This window comes from Lathamus discolor (assembly GCF_037157495.1).
Source record: "Lathamus discolor isolate bLatDis1 chromosome 2 unlocalized genomic scaffold, bLatDis1.hap1 SUPER_2_unloc_1, whole genome shotgun sequence".
Classification (NCBI taxonomy): domain Eukaryota; kingdom Metazoa; phylum Chordata; class Aves; order Psittaciformes; family Psittacidae; genus Lathamus; species Lathamus discolor.
In genome coordinates, this window is record NW_027069094.1 from 641,703 (window position 1) to 669,701 (window position 27,999).

Consider the following 27,999-nt stretch of genomic DNA (forward strand, 5'->3'; position numbering starts at 1 on the left):
TCACTTTGGGGTGCGCTGGGTCTATATCCATGCACTTTGGGGTGCGCTGGGTCTATATCCATGCACTTTGGGGTGCACTGGGTGCCCCCCGCTGCAGGGCAGCGCCGTGTTTGACTTCTCGGGCACGGGCCCCGAGGTGCTGGGCAACTGGAACGCGCCGCGCGCCGTCACGCTGGCTGCCATCATCTACTGCGTGCGCTGCATGGTGGGGCAGGAGCTGCCCCTCAACCAGGTGCGGCTGCGGCACCCCCCCTGCGCCCCAAAGCAGCCCAGGCCCGAGCTGGGGGTGCTGCTGGCCCCGGGCACGACGGGCCTGGAGCTGGGGGGGGCCCTGGCCCCTGCTCCCGTGGTGGGGGTGCCCTGGGGTGGGGGGGGGGGGGATCGGGTGGGTGCTGACTGCGCCCCCCCCCACCACCCCCCCAGGGCTGCCTGGCCCCTGTGCGCGTGCTCATCCCCAAGGGCTCCATCCTGGACCCCTCGCCCGAGGCCGCCGTGGTGGGGGGCAACGTCCTCACCTCCCAGCGCGTGGTGGACGTCATCTTCAAGGCCTTTGGCGTCTGCGCCGCGTCCCAGGTACGGGCTGGGGGCAGTGGGGGGGGACGGGGGGGAATGGGGGCAATGGGGGGCGATGGGGGGTGATGAGGGACAGGAGGGGATGGGGGCAATGGGGGCAATGGGGGGTGATGAGGGACCAGAGGGAATGGGGGCAATGGGGGGCAATGGGGGGTGATGAGGGACAGGAGGGGATGGGGGCAATGGGGGGGCAATAGGGGGTGATGAGGGACCAGAGGGAATGGGGGCAATGGGGGGCAATGGGGGGTGATGAGGGACCGGAGGAATGGGGGCAATGGGGGGCAATGGGGGGGCGGTAACGAGTGGGGATGGGGTGCGTTGGAGAACTGAGGGCAATAGGAGGCAATGGAGAAGTGGGGGGCACCGGTGGAAGTGGGGTACATGGGGGCCCCGGGGGTTGGCAGTTTCAGGGTGCTGGGGGCCCGAGCGTCCTGGGTGCTGTGCATAAAGGGTCCGGGGGGCCCTGGGTGCTGAGATCGAGGGTCCGGGGGTCCTGGGTGCTGAGATCGAGGGTCCGGGGGGCCCTGGGTGCTGCAGCCTCAGGTGCCGGGGGTCAGGGGGTGCCGATGTCTTGAGGCCCCCAGGTCTCGGGGGTCCGGGGTGCCGGGGCTCGGGGGTGCCCCCGGTGCCGGTGCCTCACGCGGTGCCCCCCCCCCAGGGCTGCATGAACAACGTCACCTTCGGCACCGCCCGCTCCGGTTACTACGAGACGGTGGCGGGCGGCGCCGGGGCCGGGCCCGGCTGGCACGGCCGCAGCGGGGGTGCACACGCACATGACCAACACCCGCATCACCGACCCCGAGATCCTCGAGCAGCGGTGCGGGGGGGCACCCCCCAGGGCCGGGGGGGGCCGGGCTCTGGGGGTGCAGGGGGGTACCCGGGGGTGCGGGGGGAGCTGGGGAGCGCTGGGGAGCACTGGGGGGCACTGGGGGGCGCTGGGGAGCACTGGGGGGCACTGGGGGGGCACTGGGGAGCACTGGGGAGCACTGGAGCTGCCGGCGCTGCCCCGCAGGTACCCGGGGGTGCAGGGGGCGTTATGGGCACTGGGGGGCGCTGGGGAGCACTGGAGCTGCCGGCGCCGGGGGTGTAGGGGGCTCTGTGAGCACTGGGGAGCACTGGGGAGCACTGGGGAGCACTGGGGGGCACTGGGGAGCGCTGGGGGGCGCTGGGGAGCACTGGGGGGCGCTGGGGAGCACTGGGGAGCGCTGGGGGGCGCTGGGGAACACTGGGGGGCGCTGGGGAGCGCTGGGGGGCGCTGGGGAGCACTGGGGGGCGCTGGGGAGCACTGGGGAGCACTGGGGAGCACTGGGGAGCACTGGGGGGCGCTGGAGCCGCCGGCGCTGCCCGCAGGTACCCGGGGGTGCAGGGGGTGCAGGGGGCTCTGTGAGCGCTGGGGAGCCCTGGGGTGTGCTGGGGAGCGCTGGGGGGCACTGGGGGGCACTGGGGAGCACTGGGGGGCACTGGGGGGGCGCTGGGGAGCACTGGGGAGCACTGGGGAGCCCTGGAGCCGCCGGCGCTGCCCCGCAGGTACCCGGTGGTGCTGCAGCGCTTCGGGCTGCGGCCGGGCTCGGGCGGCGCCGGGCGCTGGCGCGGCGGGGACGGCCTGGTCCGGGAGCTGCTGTTCCGGGAGCGGCTGGAGCTGGCGGGTGCTTGAGCGAGCGGCGGGTGCTGCGCCCCTACGGGCTCCGCGGTGAGGGCACGGGGGGCAGGAGCCAGCGCTGGCACCCACGGGCCAGTACGGACCAGTACGGACCAGTACGGGCCAGTACGGGCCAGTACGGACCAGTACGGCTGTGGCCCCCTATAACCCCCCCCTTAACCCCCATCTCTCCCTCAGGGGGCAGCCCCGGTGCCCCGGGCCTGAACCTGCTGCTGCGCCGCGACGGGAGAACCATCAACCTGGGCGGCAAGAGCTCGGTGTCGGTGGAGCCGGGGGTGAGCGCGGGGATGCCCCACACATCACCGATAGACCCCAGGAGACATAACCCATAGAGACCCATAGATACCGCACAGACCCCCATACCCCCCCCACAGATCCCTCCCAGCCCCGCTAGCCCCCATATTCCCCCATAACCCCCATTCCCCCCCTGACCCCTGCTCCCCCCCATAGGACGTTTTCCCGCCTCCTGACCCCCGGTGGCGGCGGCTTCGGAGCCCCAGAGGATGGGGCCGGGGATGGGGCTGAGGACGCAGCCGGGGACAGAGACTGGGGGGACACCGCGGTGCCACCGCCCCCCCCCACCTTCACCGAGCGCGGGGCAGCGTCTTCGAGTACCGGCGGGTGCAGGAGAGCGTCTGAGGGGCTGCCCCACAAGTGCGGCCATGGGGCTGCCCCACAGCACACAGCACACCCCGTGGGCTGCCCCACAGCACACAGCACACCCCATGGGCTGCCCCACAGCACACAGCACACCCCATGGGCTGCCCCACAGCACACCCCATGGGCAGCCCCACAGCACACAGCACACCCCCATGGGCTGCCCCACAGCACACAGCACACCCCATGGGCTGCCCCACAGCACACCCCATGGGCAGCCCCACAGCACACCCCATGGGCTGCCCCACAGCACACCCAATGGGCAGCTCCCAACCCCAGAGGCACACACCCCATGGGGCAGCCCCCCCAAGGTATGCACAGCCCATAGGGCAATCCTCCAACCCCACATGCATATATCCCATGGGGCAGCCCCCCAACCCTAGATACGCACAAGTCTATAGGGCAGCCCCCCAACCCCCAAGTAGCACCCCCTTGATCTTAGCTACACACAATCCATGGGGCATCCACCGAGCTCCCTTCACACACCCCCCATAGGGCAGCTCCCCTCACTACACACACTCTATGGGGCAGCCCCAACCCTAGATACGCACAGTTCATGTGGCAGACCCCAACCCCAATGCACACCCCATAGGGCAGCTTCCCTCCCTACACTCACTCCCTGTGGGGCAGCCCCCAACCCTAGATAGGCACAGTCGATAGGGCAGCCCCCAAGCAGCATCCCCTTGATTGTAGCTATGCACACTCCATGGGCAGACCCCAGCTCCCTTCACCCTCTATGGGGCAGTTCCCCAACTCCAGCTATGCACCCCCCAAAGCAGAGGGGACCGAGGGTCACCCTGTCACGGGGCAGAGCTCAGGGTACTGCTATGGGGCAGCATCTGCCCCATAGCTCTGCCTATGGGCTCCAACCCTTCTGCCTTGAAGCACATGGGGACCCCTACCCAGCACCCCTCAAATGTGGGGGCTGAGCCCCACAAGTGTGGGTCTCCATCTGCCCCATTGATCCCAGCTTGGTGCCTTCTAATAAAGGATTCAGACCTGCCCATGGCCTTGTGTGTGACGAGGGTCGCTGCCCCCCAGTGATGGGGGGGGCAGCCCCCCAAGTGCTGTGGGGCTGGGGGCAGCACTTGGATCTTTATGATAAAAGTGACTGGAGCCGGGTCAATGCTGGATCAGTGTCTCATCAATGCCGGACCGATGCCGGATTGGTGCCAGAACAATGCCCCATCAATACCACATCAATGTCAGATCAATGCCGGATCAATGTCGGATCAATGCTGGATCAATGTCAGATTGGTCCCAGATCAATGTCGGATCAATGATGGATCAATGTCGGATCAATGCTGGATCAACGCCAGACTGCTCCCAGATCAATGTCAGATCAATGCCCCATCAATACCACATCAATACCGGATCAATGCTGGATCAATGTCAGATTGGTTCCAGATCAATGCGGATCAATGTCGGACCAATGATGGATCAACGCCAGACTGGTCCCAGATCAATGCCCCATCAATACCGGATCAATGCCGGATCAATGCCAGATTGGCCCCAGATCGGTGCCAGATCAGTACCATATTGGTGGCAGATCACTGCTGGATCAGTGCAGGGTCAGTGTCAGATTGGTGCTGGGTCCATGTCAAATCAATGCTGGATCAATGCTGGATTGGTCCCCGGATCAATGCTGGATTGCTGCTGGATCAATGCCCCATCAATACTGGATCAATGTAGGATCGATGTCAGACCATATACCAGATTGCTTCCGGATCAATGCTGGATCAATGCTGAATTGGTCCCAGATCCATGCTGGATCCGTGCCGGATCAATGCTGGATTGGTGCCATACTGGTGCTGGATCAGTGCTGAGTGAATACCAGATCAATGCCTCATCAATACGGGATCAATGCTGGGTCAGGGCTGGATTGGTCCCGGATCAACACTGGACCAATACTGAACCAGCGCTGGATCACTGCTGGATTGGTGCCGGATCAGTGCCAGATCGGTGCCACAATGGTGCTGGATCAGTGTTGGATCACTGCTGGATGGTGCCGGATCAGTGCCAGATTGGTGCCACGATGGTGCCGGATCAGTGTCGGATCACTGCCGGATCCGTGCTGGATCAGTGCTGGATTGGGGCTGGATCAACACTGGACCAACACTGAACCAGCGCTGGGTCACTGCTGGATTGGGGCCGGATCAGTGCCAGACGGGTGCCACGATGGTGCTGGCTCCGTGCCGGATGTGGTGGCACAGGGACACCAGCTCCGTGTCTCAGTCACCCCTGTCCCGGTGTCCCGGTGCTGGTGTCCCTGTGTTGGTGTCCCGGTGCTGGTGTCCCCATGTCCCGGTGTCCCTGTGCCCCGTGTCCCCGTGTCCCGGTGCCGGTGTCCCCCTGTCCCGTTGTCCCAGTGCCGGTGTCCCCATGTTGGTGTCCCGGTGCTGGTGTCCCCATGTCCCTGTGCCCCATGTCCCCGTGTCCCAGTGCCCGTGTCCCTGTGTCCTGGTGTCGGTGTCCCCATGTCCCCGTGTCCTGGTGTCCCGGTGCCGGTGTCCCGGTGCCGGTGTCCCCCTGTCCCGTTGTCCCGGTGCTTTGGTGTCCCCATGTCCCTGTGCCCCATGTCCCAGTGTCCCAGGGCCGGTGTCCCTGTGTCCTGGTGTCGGTGTCCCCATGTCCCCGTGTCCCGGTGTCCCAGTGCCGGTGTCCCGGTGCCGGTGTCCCTGTGCCCGGTGTCCCTGTGCCCCATGTCCCCATGTCCCGGTGTCCCTGTGCCCGGTGTCCCCTGTGCCCTTGTCCCTGTGCCCGGTGTCCCCAGTGCTGGTGTCCCGGTGCCGGTGTCCCGGTGCCGGTTGTCCCAGTGCCGGTGTCCCGTGCCGGTGTCAGGGCGCGCCGGGCCCCACGTGCAGGCTCAGGGCCACGGGCAGGTGATCGGAGCACGTGGCCAAGCAGGTGATGAAGGAGACGGCGGCGACGTCCTGGGGGGCAGGGGACGGGGGGGTCACGGGGGGGGCTGGGGGCTCTCGGGGTGCCCCCCCCCCCGGTGCAGCTCTCACCGTGCGCAGCGGCGGCCGCGGCCGGAACACGGCGTAATCCACGCGGCGGCCCCGGCACGGGCCTGGAAATGCGGTGTCCGGATGCCCCGAGGCCAGGATGGGGCCCGCCAGGAACCGGCAGCGGCCACCGGGGGTGGAGAGGGTCCTGAGGGCCAGGGGCGAGCGGTGAGGGGGGCGCAGGGGGGACAGCACCGGGGGGGGGGGACAGCACGGGGGGGGCAACGTGGGGTGGGGGCAACGTGGGGGGGGGGGGAACGTGGGGGGGGGTAATGTGGGGGGGGGGTAATGTGGGGTGGGGTAACGTGGGGTGGGGGTAATGTGGGGGGGGGGCAACGTGGGGGGGGGGAACGTGGGGGGGGGGGGAACGTGGGGGGGGGGGCAACGTGGGGGGGGGGGCAACGTGGGGGGGGACGTGGGGGGGGGGGGCAACGTGGGGTGGGGGTAATGTGGGGGGGGGGTAACGTGGGGTGGGGGGTAACGTGGGGGGGGGCAACGGGGAGGGGGCAACGTGGGGGGGGGCAACGTGGGGGGGGGTAACGTGGGGTGGGGGGGAACCGTGGCACCCGGTCAACAGGGGATGGGGCAGCGCAGGGTGAGGGAAGTGCGGCACCGGGACACCACAGCACTGGGACACCGTGGCATGAAGATACCAGGGGATGGGGGACTTGGGATGGGGAATGTGGCAGGACAGGGGCACCGTGGGATAGGGGCAAGGTGGAATGGGGACACGGGGACGCCATTGGCAGAGGGAAACAGCGGCACGGGGACGTGATGGTGCGGGGACACGGTGACCTGACAACATGGCAGCACAAGGACGTGGTGGCACAGGGATGGGGTGGCACAGGGACCCCATGGCACAGGGATGGGGTGGCACAGGGACCCCATGGCACAGGGATGGAGTGGCACAGGGACCCCATGGCACAGGGACCCCATGGCACAGGTTCCCCATGGCACAGGTTCCCCATGGCACAGGGACCCCATAGCACAGGGATGGGGCCCCCCCCAGGGCTTCCATGACCTTGCCCCATGTGCCCCCAGGTCCCCTCCCCGTCACCTCTTCATCTTCTCCGGGGTGGACACGGGCTCCTCGTAGATCTCCAGGTAGTTGAGGAGGGTGCCTGGGAAGGGGGGAGATGGGGGACACAAGGATATGGGGGGACACAAGGATATGGGGGGACACGGACACAGGGGTTGGGACAAATGGGGATGAGGACAGGGCCGGTGCCAGGGCCGGGCCAGGCCATGGCCCAGAGCCACGCTGTGTCCCTGGCTGGTGACAGGGGCTGCCCAGTCCCACCTATGGCCCAGGGCTCATCCTGCCCCGGTCCCTGGCGACACGGGTCCTGGTACAGCTCGAAGAGCTGGTGCCGCTGGTTGAGCTGGTCCCCTGCGGGCAGGGACACAGACCGGGTCGCCCCGTGGACACCGTGTGCCCCATGGGCCCTCACGGCCCTCAGTCCCCATATCCCCTGTCCCCATGTAGTTATGTCCCATATCCCCATGTCCCATATCCCCATATCCCTTATCCCCATATCCCCATGTCCCATATCCCCATATCCCCATGTCCCATGTCCCCATATCCCCATGTTCCCCCATATCGCCTATCCTCATGTCCTTATGTCCCATATCCCCACGTCCCATATCCCCCTATCCCCTGTCCCCATGTCCCAATATCCACTATGTCCCCATATTCCCCCATATCCCCATGTCCCCATGTTCCATGTCCCCATATCCCCATGTTCCCCCATATCCCCTATCCCCATGTCCCAGTATCCCCTATGTCCCCATGTTCCCCCATATCCCCATGTTCCCCCATGTCCCACATCCCCATATCCCCATGTTCCCCATGTCCCATATCCCCATGCCCCATATCCCCATGTCCCCATATCCCCATGCCCCATATCCCCATGTCCCATATCCCCATGCCCCGTATCCCCATATCCCCATGTCCCATATCCCCATATCCCCATGTCCCCATATCCCCATGCCCCATATCCCCATGTCCTCATGTCCCATGTCCCCATATCCCCATGTTCCCCCGTATCCCCATGTCCCAGTATCCGCTATGTCCCCATGTTCCCCCATATCCCCATGTTCCCCCATATCCCCATATCCCCTATCCCCATGTCCCGTATCCCCATATCCCCATGTTCCCCCATATCCCCTATCCCCATATCCCAGTATCCCCTATGTCCTCATGTTCCCCCCTATCCCCATGTCCCATAACCCCATGTCCCATATCCCCATGTCCCGTATCCCCATATCCCCATGTCCCATGTCCCATACCCCACGTTCCCCCATATCTGCTATCCCCATGTCCTATATCCCCATAGCCCCATGTCCCATATCCCCATGTCCCACATCCCCATATCCCCATGTTCCCCCCATCCCCATGTTCCCCCATATCCCCATGTCCCATGTCCCCATATCCCCCTATCCCCATGTCCCCATGTCCTGTATCCCCGTATCCCCATGTTCCCCCATATCCCCTATCCCCATGTCCCCTATCCCCATGCCCCGTATCCCCCCCGCCCCCGCGCTCCCCCCTATCCCCCCCCCCCCCCGCCCCCGAGCGCCCCCTCCCCGAGCCCCCACCGCGGGAGCAGTTGTCGAAGTTGAGGTCCCCGCAGAGGACGTCGAAGGCCACCAGGTCCCCTCCGCGGGCCTGCTCCTGCTGGAAGCGCTGCAGCCAGCGCAGCGCCAGCCTCAGCTGCGCGTCCCGCACGGCGCCGTCCCCTGCGGCACACGGGGCCGTGGAACCGCTGCCGCCCCGCCGCGGCCGGCCCCGCTGCTCCCCGCCCCGCTCACCGGCCGGCGCCTGCAGGTGCGTGCAGCCGAGGTACCCCACGATGCGGCCCCTCCGCGCCGAGCCCAGCTGCACCTGCGGGACACGGCGTCAGCGGGGCCCGGCGGCGGCGGCGGCGGGCGGCGGGGCCGGCGCTCACCTGCACCATCAGCAGCCCCTTGTCGGCCGCGGCGTCCTCCCGGGCGCCGTTGGGGAAGCCGCGGAAGGCGGCGGCCAGGACCGGGAAGCGGCTGGCGAGGAGGAGGCCGCTGCCGAGCAGCCGCAGGCGCCCGCGCCGCAGCCCCGCCGTGCCCACCTCCGAGATAACGTGCGGGAACGCGCGGCCGAGCCGGCGGCGGAGACGCGCGGCGGCCGCGCCGTCGAACACCTCCTGCAGGCAAAGGACGTCGGCGTCCGGGGGGAAGCGCTCGGACAGCGGCGGCTCCGGCTCCGGCGGCCCCGGCTCCGCCGCCTCCAGCTCCGGCTCCGCCACGTCCAGGGCCACGCTGCGCCCGGCGCGCACGGTGCCCCCGTAGCCGCTGGCCCGGCGGGGCCGCGGCCCGACCAGGCCGGCGCGGTCGCTGTCGGGGCCCGAGGTGGCCGGGACGAGGCGGCGGGCGATGTCCGCGGCGCGCTGCGGGGTGCGCCCCAGGTTGCTGAACTTGGCCAAGCCGCTGGGCAGGAGGCAGAGGTTGGCGCTGACGAACGTGAAGGTCCGGGGCTGCCGCAGGTCCCAGGGCTCGGCCGGCGCCGCTGCCGTGCGCTGGTAAAGGAAGGGGCTCCGCGCCGCCTGCAGCGGCAGCCACAGCAGCAGCCCCAGCGCCGTGAGCGGCAGCGACAGCAGCAGCAGCGCCGCGAGCACCGGCCCCGCCAGCGCCCACGCGGCGCAGCCGCGGCACCAACCGCACGGGCCCCGCCGCCGCCGCTCCCGCTCCGCCGTCGTGGGCCGCAGGTCCAGGAGCCGGTCCAGGGCCCAGGAGCCGGGAGCCAGCAGCGCCCGGGCCACGGCGTCCAGAGCCGCCAGCGCGGGGCTGCGGAACGGGGCCTCCGGCAGCGGCGTCGCGGGCCGGGCGCTCGGCGCGGGGGCCCCGCCGGCACCTGCGGGGCACGGAGCCGCGTCGGGACCGAGCCGCCTCGGCCCCCGCCTCCCCCGTGCGCGCCCCGCGGGGGCACCGGAGCCGGGCGGGGGCCGCGGGGGCACCGGCGCCGCCGGAGCCGCCAAGGGGCTGAGCCCGGCGGGTTCCCGGCACCGCGGGGGGCAGGACCCGGCGCCGCGGCCGAAAGCGCCGCGTCTGCCCCGGCACCGCCTGCGGGGCCTGAGCGAGCCTCCCCGAGCCCTGCCCGAGCCCTGCCCGAGCCCTGCCTGACCCCGGGTCCTGCCCAAGCCCGAGCCCTGCCCGAGCCCTGCCCGAGCCCGAGCCCTGCCTGACCCCAAGCCCTGCCTGACCCAAAGTCTTGCCTGAGTCCTGCCTGGGCCCTGCCCGAGCCCTGCCTGAGCCCGAGCCCTGCCTGAACCAGAGTCCTGCCTGAGTCCTGCCTGAGCCCGGGTCCTGTCCAAGCCCAGGTCCTGCCTGAGCCTGGGTCCTGGTCAAGCCCAAGTCCTGCCTGAACCAGAGTCCTGCCTGAGTCCTGCCTGAGCTGGAGCCCTGCTCCAGCCTGAGTCCTGCCTGAGTCTAACCTGACCCTACCCGAGTACTGACCGAGCCTGGGTCTTACCTAAGCTTGAGTCCTCTCTGAGTCCCATCTGAGTCCTCTCTGAGTCCTGCCCCAGTCTAACCTGACCCTACCCGAGTCCTGCCCCAGCCCTGGGCCCTGCCCACGTCCTGAGTCCTGCCTGAGCCTTGCCTCAGTCCTGCCCTCCCACACCCGCTCCGGCGCGGGATGGTGCTGGGCACTGGGGATGCTGCGGGCACTGGGGGCACTGGGGATGCTGCGGGCACTGGGGGCACTGGGGATGCTGGGGGCACTGGGAATGCTGGGGCTGCGTTGGCTGCTGGTGACCCCGGCCTGGCACCAACCTTGGCTCCATCCCTGCTGCCGCCATGGGGCCGGGGCACAGCCATGGGGCTGGTTCCCACCCCACTGACCCCGGCACGGCCCCGGCACGGTTCTGGCACGACTCTGGCACAGTTCCTACCCCATGGTTCCTGCCCCCAGGTGCTGGCCCAGCTCCCAGTGATTCAGCCCAGGGCCCGGCACTTCCCAGCGGCTCCCGCATCCCACGGGAAGGGCGATCGCTGTCACGGGAGTGTGAGTGTGCGGGGAGCGGCCCCCGCGGTGCCAGGGTCACCGAGAGCCACGGACAGACCAGACCGGTGCAGGCAGCGCCCGCAGACACAGCGGAGCCGGCAGAGCCGGTGGGGCCGAGCGCGGAGCCGGAGCAGGAACAGGGAGAAGCAGGCAGCAGTCACTGCTCTCACAGGACTGCTGCGGGCATTGTGCAGGCAGCAGAACCAGCACTGCCCCATGGCGCAGGCAGCAGGAAGAGGCATTGACCCATCGCCCCACGGTGCAGGGAGGAGGAAGAGGAGGCATTGACCCATTGCCCCAATGTGCAGGCAGCAGGAAGAGGCATTGACCCATCGCCCCATGGTGCAGGCAGAAGAAAGAGGCATTGACTCATTGCCCCATGGTGCAGGCAGCAGGAAGAGGTATTGCCTCATTGCCCCAAGGTGCAGGCAGCAGGAAGACGCATTGACCCATCGCCCCACAGCGCAGGAAGCAGCAGGAAGACGCATTGACCCATCGCCCCACAGCGCAGGAAGCGGCAGCAGGAAGCAGCACTGCCCTATTGCCTTGTGGTGGGGGCAGCAGCAGGAAGTGGCATTTCCCGTGGTACAGGCAGCAGAACCGGCAGTGTCTGGCAGTGCAGGCAGCACCGGGGCCCCCGGTGCTGTGTCTGCCCAGCACCCGCCTGTTTGCCTTCACCGCACTGCCCGTACCTTGCTGCCTGTCCTGTGCTGCCTGCACCGTGCTGCCGGGCAGCTCCTGCCCGTCCCTGCCTTCGGTGCTGGCCGCGGCGTGAGTGGCACCGACCCCCAGTGCTGGTTCCTTCCCTGAGAGCCCGGCAGCCCTGAGCTGCCCGCACCGGCCCCTGCCCGCACCGGCCCCTGCCCGCACCGGCCCTGCCCGCACCAGTCCCTCCGCCGCGGCCACGCCACGTCCCGTGTCCCCGGTGCCCGCCGCTCACCTTCGCCCTCCACGGCACCGGGCTCCATGGCCAAAGCCACCAGCACGGGAGGCTCCGGGCCCGCTGCCGACGGTCACCGGCGGCTCCGCAGGTCACAAACACCCGCTGGCTGCGGCCGTGCCCGGTGCCCGGGCTGGCGACATTCCTGCCGCGGTGCGTGGCCAGCGCCGCACGTCCGGCTCCACCTGCGGGCAGGGGCGGGCATGGTGTGGGCACGGGAGGGCAGCGGTACGGGCAAGGTCTGGCAGTGGTACAGGCAGGGAGCCGCGGCTGCTCGTGCTGCACCTTGCCCGGCTGGTTCAACCGGCGCTGTAACCCCTTGTCTGCCGCGTCCTGGCTGCGCCGGTGCCCGGGGGCGGGTGGCGGGTGCTGGGTGCTGGTGCTGGTGCTGGGTGCTGGGTGCTGGTGCTGGGTGAAGGGTTCTGGGTGCTGGTGCTGGGTGCTGGGTGCTGGTGCTGGTGCTGGGTGCTGGGCGCTGGGTGCTGGGTGCTGGGTGCTGGTGCTGGGTGAAGGGTTCTGGGTGCTGGTGCTGGTTGCTGGGTGCTGGGCGCTGGGTGCTGGTGCTGGTGCTGGCTGCAGGGTGCTGGTGCTGGGTGCTGGGTGCTGGTGCTGGGTGCTGGGTGCTGGGTGCTGGGTGCTGGCGCTGGGTGCTGGGTGCTGGTGCTGGTGCTGGGCGCTGGGCGCTGGGTGCTGGTGCTGGTGCTGGGTGCTGGTGCTGGTGCTGGGTGCTGGTGCTGGTGCTGGTGCTGGGCGCTGGGTGCTGGTGCTGGGTGCTGGGTGCTGGGTGCTGGGTGCTGGTGCTGGTGCTGGTGCTGGGTGCTGGGTGCTGGGTGCTGGGTGCTGGCGCTTGGTGCTGGGTGCTGGTGCTGGGTGCTGGTGCTGGTGCTGGTGCTGGTGCTGGGTGCTGGGTGCTGGGTGCTGGGTGCTGGTGCTGGTGCTGGTGCTGTCCCCTACCCGGCAGCTCCTGGATGAGCTCCGGCTGTGCGGGCCGGGCTCGGGCCGGCCCCGTGCGCCCGCCGGTTCCCCTCCGGGGCCGGCTGACTCCGCGCTGCCTTTCCCCTTCCTGCCGCGGGCAGCGCCGGGAGCCGGGGCTGAGGCGGGCGCCGAGCGCCCCAGAAACCTGCACCGAGCCCCGGGCCCGGCCCCCGCCCGCGGTCACGGCAGGGCCAGGGGTGCCCGTGCCCCCCCTCCCGCCGCTGCTCCCGGTGCCGGTTCCCGGCTCCCGCTTCCGCATCCGAGCGGCGGCGGCGGCCAAAGGAAACAGGGAAAAGAGCCAAGGCCTTGACCGCGGGGTGACCCCCCCCTCCCTGCCCTGCTGCCTGCAACCCTGCCTGCACCCAGCACCGCTGCCTGCAACCCTGCCTGCACCCAGCGCTGCTGCCTGCAACCCCGCCTGCACCCAGTGCTGCTGCCTGCAACCCTGCCTGCACCCAGTGCTGCTGCCTGCAACCCTGCCTGCACCCAGTGCCGCTGCCTGCAACCCTGCCTGCACCCAGTGCTGCTGCCCGTAACCCTGCCTGCACCCAGCACCGCTGCCTGCAACCCTGCCTGCACCCAGTGCTGCTGCCCGTAACCCTGCCTGCACCCAGCACCGCTGCCTGCAACCCTGCCTGCACCCAGCACCGCTGCCCGTAATCCTGCCTGCACTCAGTGTTGCTGTCTGTACCCCTGCCTGCACCGAGTGCTGATGCCCGTAACCCTGCCTGCACCCAGTGCTGCCGTATGTACCCTTGCCTGAACCCGGTGGTGCTGCCTGTAACCCTGCTTGCACCCAGCACCGCTGCCCGTAACCCTGCCTGCACCCAGCGCCGCTGCCTGCAACCCTGCCTGCACTCAGCACTGCTGCCTGTAATCCTGCCTGCATCCAGTGCCGCTGTCCATAACCCTGCCTGCACCCAGTGCCGCTGTCTGTAATCCTGCCTGCACCCAGCACCGCTGCCTATAACCCTGCCTGCACCCAGTACCGCTGCCCCTAACCCTGCCTGCACCCAGTGCTGCTGCCCGCAACCCTGCCTGCACTCAGCACCGCTGCCCGTAACCCTGCCTGCACCCAGCGCCGCTGCCTGCAACCCTGCCTGCACCCAGCACCGCTGCCTGCAACCCTGCCTGCACCCAGTGCTGCTGCCTGCAACCCTGCCTGCACTCAGTGCCACTGCCTGCAACCCTGCCTGCACCCAGCACCGCTGCCTGCAACCCTGCCTGCACCCAGTGCTGCTGCCTGCAACCCTGCCTGCACCCAGTGCTGCTGCCTGCAACCCTGCCTGCACCCAGCGCCGCTGCCCATAATCCTGCCTGCACCCAGTGCCGCTGCCTGCAACCCTGCCTGCACCCAGCACCGCTGCCCGTAACCCTGCCTGCACCCAGCACCGCTGCCCGTAACCCTGCCTGCACCCAGCGCCGCCGCACGCGCCCTTGGCGCTTTGCTGCCCGTTTATTGCCCGCAGCCGCTGCCCGGTGCCGGCGGCGCTGCCCGCGCTCACCAGAAGAACAGCGGGTGCCCGTCGTCCCGCGCCAGCGCCTCCAGGCTCTCCAGCAGCACCGTGGCGTCCCGCAGCGCCGGGCCCGGCACCGTCTCGGCCAGGACGCGGCGCAGGAAGGCCGGGCTGGGCGCCCCGTCGGGGCAGTCGGGCCCCTGCAGGATGCCGAAGGCGTTCACCAGCGCCTCGGCGAGCGCGGGGTGCACCGAGGGGCTGTAGCCCAGCGCCTGCAGCCGCCCCATCACGCCCAGGTAGCGCCGCACGGCAGCGAGGCAGCAGCGCTCGTCGAAGCTGCCCGGGGGTGCGCTCAGCGCCGTCTGCGGGCGGAGAGCGCCGGGTCAGGGCCGCGGGGCCGGGGGGGGCGGTGTGTGTGTTGGGGGGGGGGGTCCGGTCCGCACGGTTCGTACCGTCAGGATCTTCTCGGGGATGTTGGCGACGGTGAAGCCGTAGAGCCGCGCCCGGTCGGGGAAGACGCTGGCGAGGATGCGGCGGTCGAGCTGGAAGGCGATCTCGCCCACCAGCGCCTCCCAGGGCCGGTGCCGGCTCCCTGCGGGGCCCCCGGCGGAGGGAGTCAGCCCCGCACATGGGCAGCGGCACCGCGGACCGGAGCTCCCCGTCGGGACCCCCCCCCCCGGCCCCGGCTCACCTGGGGATCCCCAGCTCGGCTGCCAGCCCTGCCCCGCCGCCGAGCCCGGCAGCTCCATCCCCGGCGCTTGCGGTGCCGGCGGTGGCGAGGCCGGGGCCGCCGGCGGTGGGACGGGGGCCCGGGGGGGCCCGGGCGCCGGCGGCCGCAGGTCCGACAGCCTCATGCTGCCGCTGCTCAGCTCCAGCGCCGAGGAGCCCCGCAGAGCCGCGGCCGGGCGCCGGGAGCCGGGGCTGCCGGCGGCGCTGAAGCGGCTCAGGGGACACGAGAGGCGGAGGCTGCCGGAGCCGGGGGGGCCGGGCACGGGCACCGGGAGCGCTGCCGAGGAGGAGAAGACTTGGGGGGGGGGGGCTGCACCGGCACCATCGAGCCAGGGGGTGGGGTGGGGCTGGGGAAGGGGCTGGGGATGGGGTGGGAAGGGATGGGGAAGGCATGGGGATGGGATGGGGTTAGGATGGGATTGGGTTGGGATGGGGGTGAGGATGGGGTTAGGATGGCATGGGGATGGTGGCACGGAGATGGGATAGGGTCGGGATGGATGGGGATGGAATGGGGATGGAGATTGGTTGGGATGGGATAGGGACGGGATGGGATTGGGATGGGATGGGGATTGGGTTGGGATGGGGATAAGAATGGGGTTAGGATGGGATGGGGATGGTGACACGGAGATGGGATAGGGTTAGGATGGATGGGGATGGGATGAGATAGGGATGGGTTGGGGTTGGGATGGGATGGGGTTAGAGTGGAGATGGGATGGGATGGAAAGCCCCCTCCATATACATCTCATCCTGCCATCAGCGAATATCATGCCGCTGCTCAAGTTGCTGTGCAGGCCACTGCTGATGTCGGCAATGCCGCTGCTGATGTCGGCGATGCCGCTGCTGATGCCAGCACTGCCGCTGATGCCGGCGCTGCTGTCGGTGACCGTCGACCCCAGCGGCAGCGGGGCCCAGGGCCCATCCTGCGACTGCTGGATGATGTCCCACGGGGAGCTCTGCTGCAGCGGTGCCAGCTCCGGCGCGCCGCTCGCTGCAGTGCTGCCGTCAGTGGATGTGCCACCACCACAACCCTCTGCCACCACCACAACCCCTGTGCCACCACCACAACCCTCTGCCACCCCCACAACCCCTGTGCCACCACCACAACCCCTGTGCCACCACCACAACCCTCTGCCACCACCACAACCCCTGCGCCACCACCACAACCCCTGTGCCACCACCACAACCCTCTGCCATCACCACCACAACCCCTGTGCCACCACCACAACCCTCTGCCGTCACCACCACAACCCCTGTGCCACTGTCACTGCCAGGGGGTGCCCTCTGCCACCATCACAACCCTCTGCCGCCACCGCCATAACCCCTGTGCCACCAGTGCAACCCCTGTGCCACCACCACAACCCTCTGCCACCACTGCCATAACCCCTGTGCCACCACCACAACCCCTGTGCCACCACCGCCATAACCCCTGTGCCACCACCACAACCCCTCTGCCACCACCACCACCAACCTGTGCCAGGGAAGGGGAAGTAGCCGCCGTTGGTCCTGAGCGGCGGCGCGGAGCCGGGCACACCCCGCTGGCATTGCCAGAGCTGCCGCTGGTCCTGCAGCCGCCCCACAGCTCGCGCCAGCTCCTCATTCTCCGCCAGCAGCGCCTGGATCTCGCGGCGCAGGCGGTCGTAGCAGGCCAGGACCGTGAGCCCCGCGCGCGGCACCGGCTCCATGGGCTGCCCGGTGGCGGTGCCAGTGACAGCCCCGCACCCCCGTGGAACCGGAACCCCGGTTCCATGGGGACGTCACAAAGGGACGTTGCCCCCATCACACGGCGCGGCCGCGGTGCCCGGCACCGCCATGGTGCTGCGCTCCGGGAGGCACCCGCTCGACCGGCACGAGGAGGGTACGGTGGTGCTGGGGGGGCAGCAACCGGCTCCCTGCTGGGGGTGCCACCGCCACGGGTGCCCCATGGCGGGGCCCTGTCCCCATCCCCATTGTTCTGTGCCCGCAGGAGCCCAGCTGGGGCCGTGCTGTGGCTCGTGCTGGGTCACCGCGGCGCTGCCGCCCCAGGGACCCCTATGGGGAGCCTGGCCCAGCCCTTCCGGGTGCTGGGACCCCCACGAGGGCTGCGCCGGGCTCGCTCAGCCGGCCCCATGGCCCCGCGCGTGGCCCGGTGCGCCCGCGTGCTCCACCGAGAGCCTCGGCAGCGCCGCGTCCTCGGCCGCCGACTTGACCCCCAGCACCGGGAGCCCCCCGGTTGTGCGGTGCCCCGGCGAGGAGGAGGCCCTCAGCACCGCCCTGGCCTTGTGCCGGGTCAGCGCCAGCACCAGCACCGCCATCGACCGCCGCTCCTTCATCGCCACGGGCCTGGCGGCCGAGCTGCTGGAGGAGCTGCTGAGCCGGCGCCTGCCGGCCCCGCAGCCGGAGCAGGATTATGGCAGCCCCAAGGAGCGGTGCTGTGCCAGCCTCACCGCTTCCCCGTCACTGGAGCGGCTGCGCCGGCACAACCAGGGCTTCCGGCGTGCCATGGAGAGCTTTCAGGAGCCGGCATGGGCGCCGGTGGAGGCTCCCGTGTGCCCCGGGCAATGCCCGTGCCAGGCCCAGCCCTACGGCCACCTCCGCTGTGAGCCCGCCTGGCACGCGGCCCACGGCTGCTGCGCCCACGTGGAGCCGGTGCCGGGCGTCGGGCACCAGCGTGGGCCTGAGCCCGGCCCCGCGGCACCAACCCGCAGCGAAACCTCCTGCTCCCGGCAGCGCCGCCAGCACCGCAGCTGCGCCCGGGACGTGCAGCTGGCACCTGGCATTGGTGCCATCGTCAGCCATGAACCGCGGCAGTGCTGGCGCGGCACCCGGGCGGCGGCCAGAGCGGGCAGGGAGCCCCATGGGGAACCGGAGCTCAATCAGCAGCCCTGCAGCCAGGAGGTAAGGATTGGTGTGCTGGGCTGGCACGGAGCCTTGCCAGGGGGCAGGGAGCCTTGCTGCATGGCACGGAGCATTGCCGTATGGCACGGAGCATTGCCATATGGCACAGCGCCACAATGGAGCATTGCCGTATGGCATGGAGCATTGCCATATGGCACAGCGCCACGACGGAGCATTGCCATATGGCACGGCACCACAACGGAGCATTGCCGTATGGCACGGAGCATTGCCATATGGCACAGCGCCACAACGGAGCATTGCCGTATGGCACGGAGCATTGCCATATGGCACAGCGCCACAATGGAGCATTGCCGTATGGCACGGAGCATTGCCATATGGCACAGCGCCACAACGGAGCATTGCCGTATGGCACGGAGCACCGCCACGGCACCACCACCACTGCACCTCTCTCCCCGCAGGGTCTCGCCGTGTCCCCGCAGTGCCGCGATGGAGAAGCAGAGCCGGGGCCGGGCTGCGGCTGCGCCCTGGCCCCGAAGAGCCCCCCGTGGGACATGGGCTGGAGGCAGCAGGAGCGGGAGGCGCTGGTGCCAGGGAGCTGCTGTCGGCAGCCGCGTGCCACCGGTGCCGCCAACATGGTGCAGGTCATCGCCAGGAGCTTCGAGCTCCGGGCGCACCAGGACCCACCTGTGCCGCCGGCGGCACAGAGCCGGCGCGGCAAGGCCGGGGCCCGCGATGGAGCCCGGTGCGGGGCCTGCTCTTGAATAAAGCCCCGGTTGCGGCTGAGCCCGGCGTTGGTGTCGGTGCGACCATAACTGACCCCGTGCGGTGCTGGCGCCGGTAGGAGAGGACGGGGGGGGGGCTGCCCCACCACTGGGGGTGCCGCGCGCAGCGGGGGCCCTGCCGGCAGCCGCAGCCCCGGTTCGGCCGGGCCGGGAGAAGCAGAACCAGAGACGGCAGAGATGAACTAACGGGGGTTTATTATTGACAGCAGGAGCCGCACGGGGGGGCAAGGGCTGGGACCCCCCCACCGGGCAGGGACAGAGCTGAGCCCCTGCAGGGACGCTCTCAGGGTGCCTCAGCTCTGCCTTCAGCCTGGGGGCTGCCAGCACTGCCCCTGCCTGCGCGGTGCGGGGAGGTGAGGGCAGGGACAGGCAGGGACAGGCAGGGACAGGCAGGGATGGGCAGGGGGCAGCCGACGGGGGCAGGACGGAGGGGCCGAGCTCCACTGCTGGCGGGGGGCAAAGTGCTTCCAGTCCACATTGAACGCAATAAGGTGGGGGGGGGGGGGGAGGCGCCGATTCACAGCTGGGGGGGTGGGCGGGGGGGTGCTGGGGGGGGTGATGTCAGCTTGGGGACCCCCCCGTGTTCCCCCCCCCCCCCGCTGTGGGGGGAAAGAAACGCTTTAAGGGACACTGGGGACACTGAGTGACACCGGTGATGGGGGGGGGGTGACGAGGAGGGGTGACGGGGGGGGTGCCGCGGTTCGGGGGGGGTCACGTTACTCCTTGGCCCTGCCGATGATGGCGAGGATGTAGAGGAAGATGTTGATGATGTCTGTGTAGAGGTTGAGCGCGGCGAACACGTACTCCTCGGGGCTGAGCGCCAGCTGCTTGTTCCCCAGGATCAGCTGCGTGTCCACAGCCAGGAACTGCGGTGTGGGGCGCGCGGTGAGGGGCAGCCAGGGGCAGGTTGAGCCCCTGCGGCGCTGCGGATGTGGGGTGCGGGGGGGGGGGGGTAAGGGGGGGGCAGACTCACGCAGGTGAAGAGCAGGGCGCCCAGCGAGGCGTAGATGATGTCCATGATGCGGTTCCGGATGAAGATGAGCAGGATGGAGAAGAGGATCAGCACCACCAGGCAGATGATGAGGACGCCCCGGCACGAGGTGAAGTCGTACTTGGTCTGGGGGGGGGGGGGAAACACACAGAGAGATGGGGGGCGAGGCCCAGTTTGGAGGCCCCCAGCCCCAGCAGGGACCGGGAGGGATGACTGGGGGGGCGTACACCCAGCTTGGAACCCCGCAGCAGGGACAAGGGGGGCCCTACACCCAGTTCACAGCACCCTGAGCCGTTAGGGAGCAAGTGGGGGTCCTATGCCCCATTCAGAGCCCCCAGCAGGGACAAGGAGAGTCCTATATCCAGGTTGGAACCCCCCCAGCAGGGAACTGGGGGGGGTCTATGTCCAGTTTGGAGCCCCCAGCCCCAGTAGGAAGTTGGGGGGGGGGGGGGGTTGTACACCCCATTGAGAGCCCCCACCAGGGCCTGGGGGGGGGGGGTTCATGCGCCCAGTTCAGAGCTCCCAGCAGGAAGCTGGGGGTAACACTGGGGGGTCCTACCCCCACTGCAGATCCCCCCTCGGGGGTTGTGGGGTGACCCCCAGCAAACCTGCAGGGAGAAGATGACGACGGTGAAGCAGACGACGACGGTGATGCCCACGGCCATGATGACAGCGTCGGTGTTGTAGAAGCTGGCGATCATGCCCACCATGTAGGACAGGCTGAGGGTCAGGACGGACTGGGGGTGCACAGGGGGACACTGCGTCACGGGCAGGGCACCCCAAACCCACCCCCGGTGCCCCAAACCGGCCCCACCGCACCCCAAACCCCACCCCACCGCGTAGGACAGGCTGAGGGTCAGGACGGACTGGGGGTGCACAGGGGGACACTGCGTCACGGGCAGGGCACCCCAAAACCACCCCCGGTGCCCCACACGGGCCCGGCTGTACCCCACGCCTGCCCCACCAGAGCGTCAGCAGGGACTGCGCGGGCGGGCACGCGGACCCCCCCACGGCGGCCGTGGGCACATCCGCCTCCCCCGCGCCCCAAACCCACCCCCCCGTGCCCCCCGTGCCCCCTGCACCCACCAGGGCCACCAGGTTCCAGGGGTGCTTGCGGCGGAAGTCCCCGCAGCAGCTCAGCACGATGAGGGAGATGAAGAACACGGCGTAGGACACGTAGTAGGTCCACACGTTGCGCTGCACGAAGCCCTTCACCCCTTTGAAGAAGGTGAAGGCGGCCACGAAGGCGAAGGTGACGCTGAGCTGCACCGTGAGCACCAGGAACACCTTGGGGGGGGACACAGGGTGACAGCGTGGCACCTGCCCCCCCCCCCCCCCCGACCGCGGCCCCCACGGACGGGGCAGCTCTTACCTTGCGGATGAAGGCCTGGCGCACGCTCTTGTCGTCCCAGTGCACCGAGGGGAAGTCCTGGTTGTCATAGTAGGAGGGGGGCCCATCCTCGTGGTAGGTGCTGTGCAGGGGGGCTGCGGGGAGGAGGGGGGCAGGGGTGCCAGGGGGGGCCCTCATTGCCCCTGCCCCCCCTGCCCGCTCACCCGCTCTGATGAGCAGGGCTCTGGGTCTCCATGGGCCCCGGGGCGGGGGCCCGGTTGGGGCTGCAGGCGCGGAGGGGAGAGCAGAGATGGGCTGGGGGGGGCAGGGACTTGGGAGCGACCCAGGGGCTGGGGGGGGATGCAGGGGGTTGGGGGGCACACAGGGGTCTGTGGGGGGGCCGGGGGTACCCAGGGGGGCCCCAGGGACCAGAAGGGGACGCAGGGGCTGGGGGGACCCCAGGAGTGGGGGGGTCCCGGGAGCTGGGAAGGGGTCCCCGTCCCTGGTGAGGGGGTCCCAGGGGGGAGACGCTGGGGTCTGGACCCAAGGGGGGGGCCCAGGGCATGGGGGGGGGGGGGGGGGTTTGAGCTCTGTGCCCCCAGGGCCGGGCATCCTCACTCCCCACCCCCGGGGCTGGGCTCACCGGGGGGGGGGGGGGCCCGGGGCAGGACCATCCCCCCCATCCCCCCCCCCGCAATCCCATCCCCTCCCCCCCATTCCCCCCCCCCCATCCCCGGTACTCACAGTCCTGGTCGCCGGGCACCATGGGCTGCGGCTGCGCGTACGGCGGCTGCGCGTAGGGGCCCTGCGGGTACGGCCCCGGCGGCGGGTAGGGCCCGGCGGGGTAGGGCCCGGCGGGGTAGGGCCCGGCGGGGTAGGGCCCGGGGGGCGCCGGGTAGGGCGCGGCCGGCGCGGCGTAGGGCAGCCCCGGCGCGGGGTAGGGCCCCGGCGGGAAGGGCCCCGCGGGGGGCGGCGGGAGCCCCTCCCCCCCCACCAGGAAGCTCTTCTCGTGGGACATCGGCGGGATCCGCTCTGCGGGCAGAGGGGGCGGGGCGCGCCCGTGGGGACAAACGGCGCCCATTGAGAACAGCGCCCATTGACACCGGCACCCATTGAGAACAGCGCCCATTGACACCAGCACCCATTGAGAACAGCGCCCATTGACACCGGCACCCATTGAGAACAGCGCCCATGGGGACCGGCACCCATTGAGAACAGCGCCCATTGAGAACAGTGCCCGTGGGGACCAGCACCCATTGGGACAAACGGCACCCATTGAGAACAGCACCCATTGACACCGGCACCCATTGAGAACAGCGCCCATGGGGACCGGCACCCATTGACAGCAGCACCCATTGATAACAGCGCCCACTGAGAACAGCACCCATTGAGAACAGCACCCACTGAGAACAGCACCCATTGAGAACAGCGCCCACTGAGAACAGCGCCCATGGGGACTGGCACCCATTGACAGCAGCACCCATTGACACCAGCACCCATTGACAGCAGCACCCATTGACAGCAGCACCCATTGACAGCAGCACCCATTGAGAACAGCGCCCACTGAGAACAGCGCCCGTGGGGACCAGCACCCATTGATAATAGCACCCATTGAGAACAGCACCCATTGAGAACAGCACCCATTGAGAACAGCGCCCGTGGGGACCAGCACCCATTGATAACGGCACCCATTGATAACGGCACCCATTGATACCAGCACCCATTGAGAACAGCGCCCATGGGGACCAGCACCCATTGAGAACAGCACCCATTGACACCAGCACCCATTAAGAACAGCGCCCATGGGGACCGGCACCCATTGGGAACAAACGGCACCCATTGAGAACAGCACCCATTGACACCAGCACCCATTGAGAACAGCGCCCATGGGGACCGGCACCCATTGAGAACAGCACCCATTGAGAACAGCACCCATTGAGAACAGCGCCCGTGGGGACCGGCACCCATTGGGAACAAATGGCACCCATTGAGAACAGCACCCATTGAGAACAGCGCCCATTGAGAACAGTGCCCGTGGGGACCAGCACCCATTGGGACAAACGGCGCCCATTGAGAACAGCGCCCGTGGGGACCGGCACCCATTGGGAACAGCGCCCATTGACACCAGCACCCATTGAGAACAGTGCCCGTGGGGACCGGCACCCATTGAGAACAGCACCCATTGATAACAGCACCCATTGACAACAGCACCCATTGAGAACAGCGCCCGTGGGGACTGGTACCCATTGCGAACAAACAGTGCCTGTTGAGAACAGTGCCCATTGACACCAGCACCCATTGACAACAGCACCCATTGAGAACAGCACCCATTGACACCAGCACCCATGGGGACCGGCACCCATTGGAACAAACAGCGCCCATTGAGAACAGCACCCATTGACACCAGCAACCATTGAGAACAGCGCCCATGGGGACCGGCACCCATTGGGAACAAACGACACCCATTGAGAACAGCACCCATTGAGAACAGCGCCCATTGATAATAGCACCCATGGACAGCAGCACCCATGGGGACCGGCACCCATTGAGAACAGCACCCATTGAGAACAGTGCCCATTGAGAACAGCGCCCATGGGGACCGGCACCCATTGACACCAGCACCCATTGAGAACAGCGCCCATTGATAATAGCACCCATGGACAGCAGCACCCATGGGGACCGGCACCCATTGAGAACAGCACCCATGGACAGCAGCACCCATGGGGACCGGCACCCACTGACAGCAGCACCCACTGGTAACAGCACCCATGGGGACCGGCACCCGCTGGGAACGGCGCCCATGGGGACCGGCACCCATTGGTAACAGCGCCCATTGATAACAGCACCCACTGGTAACAGCGCCCATGGGGACCAGCACCCATTGATAACAGCGCCCATGGACAGCAGCACCCACTGGTAACAGCACCCATGGGGACCGGCACTCATTGACACTAGCACCCACTGGTAACAGCACCCATGGACAGCAGCACCCACTGGTAACAGCACCCATTGACACCAGCACCCATTGATACCAGCACCCATTGATAACAGCGCCCATGGACAGCAGCACCCACTGGTAACAGCACCCATGGGGACCGGCACTCATTGACACTAGCACCCACTGGTAACAGCACCCATGGACAGCAGCACCCACTGGTAACAGCACCCATTGACACCAGCACCCATTGATAACAGCACCCATGGGCACCAGCACCCACTGGTAAGAGCACCCATGGGAATCACCACCCATGGACAGCAGCACCCACTGGTAACTGCACCCATTGACACCAGCACCCATTGATAACAGCACCCACTGGTAACAGCACCCACTAGTAACAGCGCCCATTGATAACAGCACCCACTGATAACAGGGCCCACTGGTAACAGCACCCACTGGTAACAGCACCCATTGATAACAGCGCCCATTGACACTAGCACCCATTGATAACAGCACCCACTGGTAACAGCACCCACTGGTAACAGCACCCACTAGTAACAGCACCCACTGTTAACAGCACCCATTGATAATAACACCCATTGATAATAACACCCGTGGACAGCAGTGCCCACTGGTAACAGCACCCATGGGGATCAGCACCCACTGGTAACAGCACCCATTGATAACAGCACCCACTGGTAACAGTGCCCACTGGTAACAGCACCCATGGGGACCGGCACCCACTGGTAATAGCACCCATTGACACCAGCACCCATTGATAACAGCGCCCACTGGTAACAGCACCCACTGATAACAGCACCCATGGGGATCAGCACCTATTGACACCAGCACCCATTGATAACAGCACCCACTGGTAACAGTGCCCATGGCAACAGCGCCCACTGGTAACAGCACCCATGGGGATCAGCACCCACTGATAACAGCACCCATTGACACCAGCACCCATTGATAACAGCGCACACTGATAACAGCATCCATGGACACCAGCACCTATGGATACCAGCGCCCACTGGTAACAGCACCCATGGACAGCAGCACCCATTGACAACACCCATGGGGACCAGCACCCATTGACAACAGCACCCACGGGCAGCAGCACCCATGGGGACCAGCACCCATAGGGACCAGCACCCATTGACAACAGCACCCACTGACAACACCCATAGGGACCAGCATCCATTGGCAAGAGCGCCCATGGGCAACAGCACCCATTGGCAGCAGCACCCATGCACACCAACACCCATTCACATCACCCATGGACAGCAGCACCTATGGACACCAGCACCATGGACAACAGAACCCATTGACAACAGCACCCATGGGCACCAGCACCATGGACAACAGAACCCATTGACAACAGCACCCATGGGCACCAGCACCCATTGACAACAGCACCCACTGACAACAACACCCATGGGCACCAGCACCATGGACAACAGCACCCACTGACAACAACACCCATGGGCACCAGCACCATGGACAACAGCACCCACTGACAACAGCACCCATGGCCACCAGCACCCATGGCCACCAGCACCCAATGGCCTCCAGCACCCAATGCCCACCAGCACCCAATGGCCACCAGCACCCCTGCTGCCATCACCCCCTGGCACCATCACTGCCTCAGCCAGCCCCCCATGGCTGTCACCCCCTATGGCTGTCACCCCCCCTGCTGCTGTCACCCCCCATGGCTGTCACCCCCCCCGCCGCCATCTCCCCCCCAGCCCCCCCCCGCCTCTCGCTCCGGGGCCCGGTCGCGGGGGGGTCCCGGTTCCGGGGGGGGGGGGGGCCCGGCCCGGCGCTGCCCAGGCCCGCACAAGATGGCTGCCGGCGGCAGGGCCGTTGCCATGGCGACCAGAGCGCGCCTGCTCCGGCCTGGGGAGGCCTCGGCCGCGGCGGGGCCGCTGCCGCCGTCGCCCCTCGCCACCGGAGCCCCGGGGGCGCCCGCGGGTCCGAGCCCCGGCGTTACCGAACCGAGCGGCGGCTGCGGCAGGCGCTGAGGGCAGCGGGCGCAGGCAGGGAGCAGGCAGGGAGCAGGCAGTGGGTGCAGGCAGTGGGTGCAGGCGGGCGCAGGCAGGGTGAAAGCAGTGGGTGCAGGCAGGGCGCAGGCAGGGCACAGGCAGGGAGCAGGCAGGGGGTGCAGGCAGCGGGTGCAGGCAGCACGCAGGCAGGGAGCAGGCAAGGCGCAGGCAGGTCACAGGCAGTGGGTGCAGGCAGGGTGCAGGCAGTGGGTGCAGGCAGCGGGTGCAGGCAGCGGGCGCAGGCAGGGCACAGGCAGTGGGTGCAGGCAGGGCACAGGCAGTGGGTGCAGGCAGGGCACAGGCAGTGGTTGCAGGCAGGGCGCAGGCAGTGGGTGCAGGCAGGGCACAGGCAGTGGGTGCAGGCAGGGCGCAGGCAGCGGGTGCAGGCAGGGCACAGGCAGTGGGTGCAGGCAGGGCGCAGGCAGCGGGTGCAGGCAGGGCGCAGGCAGCGGGTGCAGGCAGGGCGCAGGCAGGGCGCAGGCAGCGCCCCTGCTGCGGTGCCGGTGCCGCAGCGCCGGTGGCTCGGGGCCGCCGCAGCCGCTGCCAAGAGCTGGCCGAGGCGCAACCGGGGCAGCTGCCGCCGCCGCGTGACACCGGCCCCGTGCCACCGGGAGGGACGCGGGGGGGGGGGGGGGGGGGCTGCGGCCCTGCGGCACCGCGGCTGCGGCTGCACCGGCCCGGGGGGGTGAAGGCAGCACGGGGAGAACCCCCGGGGAGGGCGAGGGGATGGGGGGGGGGGGAGCTGCCGTGAGCGCAGCGGGCACCGGGAGCGGCAGCACGGGGGGGGGCGCCCGGCTGTGGGGGTGCTGCCCATGGGCGCAGGTCCTATGGGTGCAGGGGTTCAGGCACCATTGGGTGCAGGCCCCATGGATGCAGTGGGTGCAGGCCCCACGGGTGCAGTGGGTGCAGGCCCCATGGGTGCAAGGGGTACAAGCCCCACGGGTGCAGGGGGTACAAGCCCCATGGGTGCAGTGGGTGCAGGCCCCATGGGTGCAGGGGGTACAAGCCCCATGGGTGCAGGCCCCATAGGTGCAGGGGTTTCAGGCCCCATGGATGCAGTGGGTGCAGGCCCCATGGGTGCAGGGGTTTCAGGCCCCATGGATGCAGTGGGTGCAGGCCCCACGGGTGCAGTGGGTGCAGGCCCCACGGGTGCAGGGGGTACAAGCCCCATGGGTGCAGGGGATGCAAGCCCCATGGGTGCAGTGGGTGCAGGCCCCATGGGTGCAGGGGGTACAAGCCCCATGGGTGCAGGCCCCATAGGTGCAGGGGTTTCAGGCCCCATGGGTGCAGTGGGTGCAGGCCCCACGGGTGCAGGGGTTTCAGGCCCCATGGGTGCAGTGGGTGCAGGCCCCATGGGTGCAAGGGGTACAAGCCCCACGGGTGCAGGGGGTACAAGCCCCATGGGTGCAGTGGGTGCAGGCCCCATGGGTGCAGGGAGTACAAGCCCCATGGGTGCAGGCCCCATGGATGCAGTGGGTGCAGGCCCCATGGGTGCAGTGGGTGCAGGCCCCATGGATGCAGTGGGTGCAGGCCCCATGGGTGCAGTGGGTGCAGGCCCCACGGGTGCAGGGGGCGCTTCCCCCGCGCCGTGCCCGGGATCACGCAGCGCGGGGCTCAGGGCCCCCCCCCCCGCTCCCCCGGAGCCCCATAAACCGCTTTGCCCGGTAAAGCCCCGGCGCGGCCTATTTACGGCAGCAGCAGCCGCGATCGCGGCGCTAATCCCGGCCCAGATCCCGGCGCTAATCCCGGCCCTCGCCCGCCTCCCCCGCAGGTCCCGCTCCCGGGGGTCCCCCCCCGCGGAATGCGGCAGCACCGGGGGGGGGGGGGGGCTGTAACCGCGCTCGGGGGCGATCCCGGGCCCCCCGCACCCCCCCCCCGCACCCCCCCATCCCCCCCCGCAGCCCCCGTTTCCCCCCCCCCCCCCCCCGCCAGCTCCCCGCTCACCGGCCGTGCGGGTCCGAGGCGCTGCGGGAGGGGCGGGGCACGGCGGGGGCGGGGCCTGCGGGAGGGGCGGGGCTAAGGAAGGGGCGGGGCCTGCAGGGAG

The 27,999-nt window shown here is 68.8% G+C and overlaps 4 protein-coding genes across 5 annotated transcripts in view; 1 reads left to right on the forward strand and 3 right to left on the reverse strand.

The window, feature by feature from the left end:
- Positions 1-2,565, forward strand: part of OPLAH (5-oxoprolinase, ATP-hydrolysing) — a 3,192-nt gene extending 627 nt beyond the window's left edge. The window contains exons 3-7 of the mRNA XM_065664134.1: positions 98-232; positions 424-573; positions 1,232-1,390; positions 2,101-2,263; positions 2,411-2,565. Of these exons, the coding sequence (XP_065520206.1) occupies positions 98-232; positions 424-573; positions 1,232-1,390; positions 2,101-2,263; positions 2,411-2,565 (762 nt within the window). The remainder of the gene's footprint in view (positions 1-97; positions 233-423; positions 574-1,231; positions 1,391-2,100; positions 2,264-2,410) is intronic.
- Positions 2,566-5,724: 3,159 nt separating this feature from the next.
- LOC136006165 (sphingomyelin phosphodiesterase 3-like) lies at positions 5,725-11,988 on the reverse strand. 2 transcript variants are annotated; one of them, XM_065664179.1, is made up of 8 exons: positions 11,877-11,988; positions 9,003-9,784; positions 8,710-8,782; positions 8,497-8,637; positions 7,199-7,288; positions 6,956-7,019; positions 5,902-6,046; positions 5,725-5,823 (listed from the first exon to the last, which is right to left on the reverse strand). In XM_065664179.1, exons 1-8 carry the CDS (start codon positions 11,902-11,904, stop codon positions 5,728-5,730), a joined length of 1,419 nt encoding a protein of 472 aa, XP_065520251.1. In that variant the 5' UTR covers positions 11,905-11,988; the 3' UTR covers positions 5,725-5,727. The 2 variants fall into 2 exon arrangements, with proteins under 2 accessions (XP_065520251.1, XP_065520250.1); XM_065664178.1 differs by having other exon boundaries at positions 8,847-9,784.
- A 2,364-nt stretch (positions 11,989-14,352) lies between these two features.
- Positions 14,353-16,943, reverse strand: SPATC1 (spermatogenesis and centriole associated 1; the record flags this gene model as incomplete). The annotated part of the gene is given in 6 exon segments (XM_065664135.1): positions 14,353-14,670; positions 14,761-14,900; positions 15,000-15,314; positions 15,777-16,025; positions 16,506-16,766; positions 16,769-16,943. Coding segments are annotated over 6 exon segments (1,458 nt in total), but the record flags the coding sequence as incomplete, so codon positions are not given.
- A 2,282-nt stretch (positions 16,944-19,225) lies between these two features.
- Positions 19,226-27,996, reverse strand: GRINA (glutamate ionotropic receptor NMDA type subunit associated protein 1). Its single transcript, XM_065664176.1, has 7 exons — positions 27,900-27,996; positions 21,720-22,007; positions 21,018-21,130; positions 20,732-20,932; positions 20,254-20,382; positions 19,628-19,771; positions 19,226-19,520 (listed from the first exon to the last, which is right to left on the reverse strand). The coding sequence occupies exons 2-7, from the start codon at positions 21,991-21,993 to the stop codon at positions 19,371-19,373; spliced, it is 1,011 nt and encodes a 336-aa protein (XP_065520248.1). The 5' UTR covers positions 21,994-22,007; positions 27,900-27,996; the 3' UTR covers positions 19,226-19,370.
- Between the last annotated feature and the right edge of the window lie 3 nt (positions 27,997-27,999).

Coding starts and splice junctions, on each gene's coding strand:
- GRINA (XM_065664176.1), bottom strand. CDS start 21,993: ATGTCCCACGAGAAGAGCTTCCTGGTGGGGGGGGAGGGGCTCCCGCCG. Junction 21,131..21,719: donor GGTGCCCGGCGACCAGGACT/GTGAGTACCGGG, acceptor TCCTCCCCGCAG/CCCCCCTGCACAGCACCTAC. Junction 20,933..21,017: donor GCCAGGCCTTCATCCGCAAG/GTAAGAGCTGCC, acceptor TCCCCCCCCAAG/GTGTTCCTGGTGCTCACGGT.
- LOC136006165 (XM_065664178.1), bottom strand. CDS start 11,904: ATGGAGCCCGGTGCCGTGGAGGGCGAAG. Junction 8,638..8,709: donor GCACCTGCAGGCGCCGGCCG/GTGAGCGGGGCG, acceptor CGTGTGCCGCAG/GGGACGGCGCCGTGCGGGAC. Junction 7,020..7,198: donor GGATGAGCCCTGGGCCATAG/GTGGGACTGGGC, acceptor CCCCCTTCCCAG/GCACCCTCCTCAACTACCTG.